Source organism: Varanus komodoensis, unplaced genomic scaffold, assembly GCF_004798865.1.
Source record: "Varanus komodoensis strain SLA01 unplaced genomic scaffold, ASM479886v1 scaffold26, whole genome shotgun sequence".
Lineage (NCBI taxonomy): Eukaryota > Metazoa > Chordata > Lepidosauria > Squamata > Varanidae > Varanus > Varanus komodoensis.
The window spans coordinates 645,673-652,974 of NW_025335684.1; the positions used below are offsets into that span (position 1 = coordinate 645,673).

The window sequence follows — 7,302 nt, forward strand, 5'->3', positions numbered from 1 at the left end:
TCTGTGGGTGGCTCTCAGGGCACACCGTGTGGGTGGCTTTCCGGACATCTCGTGGCATGGGTCAACATGTGGATCCTTTGGTGGGAGGGTGCCGCGTGGCCTTTTCCGGCTGTGCTTCTGTGTGTTGCTCGTGGCATATGGGGCCGGGAGGCCCAGCTTGGCAGTCCCAAAAGTAGTCCAGGTTGGCCGCAGCTTCAGCTAACTGGACAGAGTCTGTGCGTGAGTAAACAGCCCGGCTTTTTAGCTCAGGTGCTTCCGCCTGATTTTCCCGTCCTACATGCAAAACTGCGCTGTATGAAAAAGCCCCAGTTGGCCATTAAAATGAGGCGTGCCGGCAGCCTGCGCCCTCTTGGAGACCTTCCCTCACAGTTGGCATGGAAGGACGATCAGAACAGTGGAAACCTTGTGGGGGGGGGGGGCCTGGCGCACCTTTCCTGCCGCTTTAGATGTTTAAAATGCAACACTCAGGAATGAGACCGGCGGGACGGATCCTGGTCTGGTAACCTCTTGGGAATGCGTGGTGGCAGGCTGAGGGTGCTCTTGAAAAGACGCTCTGTGTGTGCCCCATGGCCTCATAGCTTTCCTTGGGACGGGAAGGAGGAGCTATGCTAGAGGGAAGGCACGGTTGGCCTGACAAACAGGAAAGCAAGGTGGGCCTCACCTGTCTCACCTGGCCCGCCCCCCGAGCTCCTTGGCACCTGGGCGGTGGAGGTGGCCAGAATGAGAACAGCAAGGCAGACGAAAGGCCAGCCGGGCCAGCTCTGCCCTGGGTGGGGCCAGTGTTATGTGAGAGGCATGCCTGTGCCACGTCCAGCGCCTGTGTTTGCGAAGGTGTGGCGCCGCTCGGCCTTCCGGAAGCGTTTGCTGTGCCTGCCGCGGCTGGAAAGCGAACTGCGCAGAGGAGAAGCGCCTCCCCGCCCCAGCTGCCCCGCCACTGCCAAGCAGGCGCGCTTCCTCAGAAGCGCCCGGAGAAGGGCGTTCACTGGGCGAGCGTGGATGCGCAGAGCGTCCGGCGGGCGCTGGAGACCGTGGCTCCTCGGGGCGTGGGCCTCCACGCGCCTTTTGAGCCCCGTGCCGGCAGCTTGCGCCGCGTGGCAAAATGGCGCTTCCTCGGCATTGCCGGGGCCGGCTTTGGAAAGGGGCCGGGTCCCTGGCCTTTCTCTCCCCAGCCTGTAAAATGGGGGTCTGCGTGGGGACTGAAATCGCATCCTGGGGGCGTACCAGGAAAAAGCCGACGCGGTGAACAGGAGGGCCGCAGAGGAACGCTCAGGGTGCAGCTGGGGTCGCCAGGCACGACCAGTGTAGAAACGGGGGAGGACAGAACTGGCTTGACATGTCGTCTTCGGCCCCTGGAGGGACGTGCGCCGCCATTCCGAGGTCCAGGCTGTGTCAGCGCAGCACAGAAATGCAGCTTCCCTTGGCTTGCGCGGGAGGAAATCGCAAACGACTATGTAAAGAAGTTCCGTTTAGACAGCGGGAGCCCAAGGGAAGGGACCTGGCCTCCTGCTGGCGCTGTCACCTGTCCGGGCCAGACGAGGCCTTGCGACGCGGCTGGCACGGCTGTTTCTCTCGGAGGAGAGGGATGCTTGGCCTTGCTTGGCCACGGCTTTTGCCTGGCAGCTCCGGGGCCTGCCTGAAGGAAGGGCCTCGGGGAGTGTCCCTGAGCCGGCATTGGTGCAGGGGCCACGATGTCACAAAGATGCCGCCGGCTCCTCGACTCCCCAGCTCTTAAAAGCTCCCAGGCCGCCGGGGCCCGTGGCTCAGGTGTGTGCTGGCCACTCCTGCCCCGGGCAGCTGCGGTTTGCACGGAGGGGGGCTTCCTCCCAGGGTGGCTGGGGATGGCGTGGTTCTGGACTGCAGGCCAGCCACCCAGTCATGCTGGGGGATGTGTCCTCCCCTGGGGGCTCCCGGTTGGAGGAGTCTGGCCCACCGCTTCCTGGCAGTGCTTCTTGTGCTCAAGGCTGCAGTACAAATCTTAAGCAGCCGGCTGCTCTTCAGAGGGGCTTTTCGAAGGGACTCGCGTGGCTTCCTGTGCAAACTCAGCTCGGCGTTCCAGGAATTCAGCTCCGTCGCCCTTCCTGAGACTCTCCCACGCAGCCTGCTTTCCTGGCCCGCTTGCCTCGGCAGCCGTGGCCTGGACCTCCCTTGCGATTTCCCGTTTCTGCCCCCCTGCTCCCGCGGGGAGGGTGCAATCCCGGCCACTCGCCAGGCAGCCCCGGCTGCGCGGGGCGAAGCCGCTCGGGAAGTCTGGGCAAAGTCTCGTCCGCCTCTCTTGCAGACGCGTCCTGGGAGGGGCCGCTCTCACGCCCCGTAACCGGAGGAAGCTCAGAAGCACCACACTTCAGGGGAGGCGTCTGTGGAAGAGTCGAGTGCCGTGCAGGTCCAGGGGTCCAGAGAGGTAAGTTTTGTTGGGATGGGAGGTGAGGACACCCTCCTGTCCTCCCCCCCTTTTATTTACTTACCAAAAGCCGGGCAGGTGGATTCCGTGTCCACAGCAGTGCCGTGGCCGGCTCGCCCTTTCCCAGCTGAGGGCTTGCTCAGCATGATCGTCCTTGCCTTCGTCCCAGGCGGGCACTTGGAGATCCTGCCCCGACCGAGCAGCGATTGCCCCCTTCCGGTCCTGCTAGCTGCACGGGGGCGGGAGGAGCAGGGCGGGAGGGACGCCTCTTCGCCTAAGTGAGGGCAGCCAGGAGTGGAAGGTGCCTGTGTTCGGGATCTGCCTCTGTTTCACGGTGATTTCCTGCCTCCCCCCCAGCCCGGCCCGTCTCACTGATTTTGTCCCCTGCTGTCCGGGCTGCGCGATCCGGTCTCTGTTGAGTGCGAGCGGCACGAAGGGGCTGGCTTCTTGCGGAGGAGAGAGCCGTGCGTGGCAGGGAGTGGGGGGGGGGCTGGAGAATCCCCATTCTTACGCCGTACCTCCGGATTGGTGTTGTGCCCCCCCCCCATCTCCAGCTTGGGGCACTCGCAGGATTTCCTGCTCCGCCTGTGAGGCTGGGAGGGGGTGGCCGTGTTTGCAGATGCAGAGCCCAAACGCACGGGGGTGTTGTAGTTGTAGCCTGGCGGTCAAGTGTCTGGGACGGCAACTTGCATGTGAGCATGTGATCGTTTGCATGCTGGGGAAAACCGAGCGCTGCAACTTCCTGGAATGCTCGTCATGTGTTGTGTTAATTAGTGGGAAAGTTTTGCAAGAGCGCGTCTTGCATTTTTGTTTTGTTTTGCAAGAGCGCGAGGCTGAGACTGAGACGGCCGAGGGTGGCCTGGTCGCCATGGGTGGTTTCCGATTACCACGAGCTGAATAAAGGCAGGCTAAACTCATAGCTGGTGTTGGGCTAATTGTGTCTCCCAGGCATTGTCCTTACCGTATGGATGGTAATTGGCTGCTTTTAACAAAGTGGGGGAAAGTGTTTTCACCCTGCTGCTCAGCCACAAGGGCTTCCGCGGCTGTCTCGCAATCGGCAGACTAAGGCAGCCCCTGCTCCACGGGCTTTCGCAAGCTCAGACAACACATGAGGAAAGACAGGTGGGGAGGGAAGAGGAAAAGTCGTCTGTAGCCAGTCCTCATATGGATGTCAGGATGGAATGTCGTGGTCTCAGAGAGACACTCGTGGCTGCCTGCTGTGTGGCGCGTGGAGCCAGGAGGCCCGGCTGTTTCCGTGGCCCGAGCAGGCGCTTTGCTCCATTTCCCACCATTTGCGCCTGGCCGGAGCCGGAGTGTGGGGCAGCTGGAGGCTGTGGGAGAAGGCGGCGAGCGGGCCCCGCGCGGATCCCTGCACACCCAGCAGTGCTGTGCTTAGAGATAGAAGTGTTCATGGGAGCCACGTGTCGTGGGCCATAAGTATGACGTGGTGCCAGGCTCGGGGAAAGGAGCAGGCTGGGGGGGCTCCGTGGAGAAGCGATGGGGCGGGGGCTTAGGGTCTCTGTGGGGCAGCCTCTGCCGGGCCCCCAGTGGGGCAGGAGGAAGTGAAGCAGGCATGAGAAGCTGCAGGGACGGCCGGGGCCCAGCGTGCCCTGCTCGCTTGCGGTGTGGTGGGGCTTCCGACAGCCTCGTGCCGACCCCCCCCCGGCTGCGGGGACAGGAGGGGGGGCCTTGGGCCGCAGGTGTGCTCAGAGCAGGGCGACTTCGCACCAGGGGGCTGCTGGGATCGCAGCACCGGTGGGAGTGGCACAGGCCGGCTGGCGGACCCCCTGGCCCCCGCGGGCCGGGCAGTTTCCCTTGCCTGCGTGCTGGGGCAGAGCCTCCCCAGGCCCCATGCCGCGTGGTGGGGGGGCCGCCTCCTCGAGTGACCCGCCGCCCGCCTGGTTTCTCCCTCTCTCTCCAGAGCCATGGCAGCCGTTCCCTCTGCTCCAAACGTCCCGCCACCTTCGTACGAGGAGACCACGGGGATCAACAACTCTGCGCCGTACCCGTACGCCACCCCTGGAGAGGCCGGGGCGGCCTCGAAAGGTGGATATGCTCCACCATACCCTGCGCAGCCCTACACGGTGCTTCCGGGCCCGGCGGCAGCGGTGAACACAGGTCGGTCCCGAGAGGGTTCGCGGCTCGTGGCTGGCTGGGTGGGGCAAGGGGGGCCGGGTGGGGAAGGGGGGGCGGGAGGGCCGGCCAAGCACCCGGCTCTGGCTCTGAGGGGCCCTTCGCGGAGCCGGGCTTTGTGGGGGGCCCTGGAGCCCCCGCAGCACCAGCTGCCTCCAGGACACCCCTGCAGCGTGCTCTTGGCACTGCTGTTCCTCCATAGGCAGGGCAGCTGGGGATGATGGGAGTCGTGGCCTGACACAGGCGCCAGGCCGGGGAAGGCCGGATGAGGCGATTTTGAGCTCCTCTCCCCTCCCCTCCCCCCCTCACCTGCCCTCTCCGCCTCCCCACAGTCTACCCGCTGGTCTTCCACGACCGCCCCGTGCAGATGTGCTGCCCGTCGTGCAACCAGATGGTCGTGACGCAGCTCGTGCACCACGCGGGCGCCCTGACCTGGCTCTCCTGCGGGGGCCTCTGCCTGCTGGGGTGAGTGCCCCCTCCCCGGCCCCTGGCAGCCCCGTGGCCGGGCCCAGGAGCCCCCTGGCCCCGGGCAGTCTGGCGGGTCCCCTGTGGCCAAGCGGCCCATCCTGCAGCATGCTGGTTTTGTGGGCATGAGCCACTGCGTGGCGGAGGCAGGCGAAGGGAGGGGAGTGGGGGAGGACCGAAGCCGATTCAGCTGCTCAACAGCCCCCCCTCCCCGGCTGCTGCATGTCCTTCGTTTTCACACCGTGGGGCTGGGGAAGATGCAGCTGGCCTCTGCCTGGCACAGAACGGGGTCACAGGAGCTCAGCGCTCGCTCGCTCGCTCACCTTGGGCGACCAGGGCTTCTGTGCAGGCGAGCGGGGGCTGGTGGGGAAGGGCGGGACTGCATGGCTGCTTGGAAGAAGGCCACTTCTCAGCCTCCGGTGCCACGAGCCCTCGGCGGGACCTTCCCTTCTGAGGGCTGCGGCCCAGTGGCCTCCAAGCCTGCTCCTCACGGGAGCGTCTTGTCTCTCCCTCGCAGGTGCTGGATCGGCTGCTGCTTCATCCCCTTCTGCATCGATGCGCTGCAGGACGTGGACCACCACTGCCCCAACTGCCGCGCTCTCCTCGGCACCTACCGGCGGCTCTGAGGGTGCGTGGCGCGGGAGGGGCCGGCCGACCATGGCAGGGAGCCCGCGGGGGCCCTTGCGGCCCCCCTTCGCAGCGTGCCTTTTGAAGGGGCCTTCAGGATGACTAGATTGGGGGGAAACAAATAGCCTTTCTCAGCATCTCTCTTCCCGTGTGTACCTCTTCTGTCCTGCAGGGAATCATCAGGTGAGAGTCCGTGCAGGGTGCCTCGTCTGGAGGAAGCGGAGTCGATTCTGACTTTGCCGCTGCTCTGGGCGCTGGCCAGGCCCCCTGCCTTTGCACTGGTAGAAGTCATTGCCGGGGGGGGGGGGCCTGGGCCGCTTCGGGGGCCCTTTGCACCACGGCCCGCGGGCTGCACTCCGCACCCTCGCTCTCGGCCCTTTCTTGGAGCCTCAACGACGCGCTTGTCGCCACCCCCTTTCCAGGCTACTTCCACGGCGCCCCTGCCCGGATTGTGGCCAGGGGAGGCTTTTGGTGCCTTCCTTAACCGTTGTCCTAAACTGGAGCTGGAATTGCTTGAAACTCACACACAGGCACACGCGGCTCTTGCACGGAGGCGAGCGCAGCACGGAAAGGACGAAGCGATGGTGGCGGAGTTCTGGCCCGGGATCTCTGCTCCGCCTTGGGGCGAAGGCCACCAGGGAGGGCGGGCTCCACGCCGCTGCCTTGTTGTGCAGGGCGCACGCCTCCCGAGTGGGCTGGGAGGAGCGGGGCTTTGGTGCGCTTTGCCACCGCCGGGCGGGCGGAGCGGCCTCACCTGCACCCATGGAGCCTGGGCCCCGGATTCTGTGGGGTGGCCGAGAGGCTCGCCGTCTTCGGGTGCGCGCGAGGCGCTGCCTCTTCAGTCCCGGCTGGCACCCGTGGGGCTCCCGCAGGGCCCCTGCTCTGCTGCAGCGGGACCCACACACCACTAGGAGAGTGCCTTTTCGCTGTTGGTGTGCACACTTGGCCCTGAATTGTGGAGGCTGCCTCCGGGCGGATCGAAAACTGCTGGGAATCCCAGCACCCTGAGAAGAAAAATATTCCTGCTCCCGTTTTTTTTCTGGGGTGCTGGGAAGCCAACCTTGGGAGAAACGTCGTATTTCTTTTCATTCCACCTTTCGGGTATAAAGTCACTGTGATTTCAGGGACACAAAATGCATTGCGTATAATGTGGTTTGCTCATAAAATTATCATTATAAATAAAAACTATTAGGAAAGTTGCATAAATGGAATAAAGTTTTTGAAAGTACTGTTGGAGATTAAGGTGTACTGACACTTTGCAGTTATAGGAAGTTCAGTTGAGTTATTTTAAGCACATGAGAATTTTGGCTAAAGTTAGAAATGACCTTTAAATGGCAAGTAAGGCAAGTCAGTCATGGGAGATTAGAAAAATAAGTTGGTGAATCCATAGTCATGGCAAGATGATGTAAAATTCTGGCTATGGGGCAGCACACAAATGTGCTAAACAAACAAATGAAAACTAGATAACCAGCCAAGTAATAAGCTTAAAGGGAAAGGAATTTGGGAAGGATTTGGAGACTATTGTTTGTATTACTGAAGAACTGCAGTTCGGTAGAAATCTCCATAAATTTTAACTAAGCTCTTAAAAATATGATTGCGTGGAGAGGATGATTCCTGACTCACAGTGAAATTTTATTTCTTGTACATGATGTTCTATGTACTATCTGTTTGAGATTCCT

At 62.6% G+C, this 7,302-nt stretch overlaps 1 protein-coding gene across 2 annotated transcripts; it reads left to right on the top strand.

Annotated features, from left to right (window-relative positions):
• Positions 1 to 2,083: 2,083 nt before the first annotated feature.
• LITAF (lipopolysaccharide induced TNF factor) lies at positions 2,084 to 6,851 on the top strand. Of its 2 annotated transcripts, none has more exons than XM_044433196.1 (4): positions 2,084 to 2,398; positions 4,320 to 4,516; positions 4,864 to 4,996; positions 5,514 to 6,851. In XM_044433196.1, exons 2-4 carry the CDS (start codon positions 4,324 to 4,326, stop codon positions 5,620 to 5,622), a joined length of 435 nt encoding a protein of 144 aa, XP_044289131.1. In that variant the 5' UTR covers positions 2,084 to 2,398; positions 4,320 to 4,323; the 3' UTR covers positions 5,623 to 6,851. The 2 variants fall into 2 exon arrangements, with proteins under 2 accessions (XP_044289131.1, XP_044289130.1); XM_044433195.1 differs by lacking the exon at positions 2,084 to 2,398 and adding an exon at positions 3,603 to 3,831.
• Positions 6,852 to 7,302: the final 451 nt, after the last annotated feature.

What these genes read in the sequence shown, in the direction of transcription:
- LITAF (XM_044433195.1), top strand. Translation starts at nt 3,809, where the DNA reads ATGGGAGCCACGTGTCGTGGGCC. An exon ending in GGAGCCACGTGTCGTGGGCC is followed by an intron (nt 3,832 to 4,319) that starts ATAAGTATGACG and finishes CTCTCTCTCCAG; the next exon opens with AGCCATGGCAGCCGTTCCCT. An exon ending in GGGGGCCTCTGCCTGCTGGG is followed by an intron (nt 4,997 to 5,513) that starts GTGAGTGCCCCC and finishes TCTCCCTCGCAG; the next exon opens with GTGCTGGATCGGCTGCTGCT.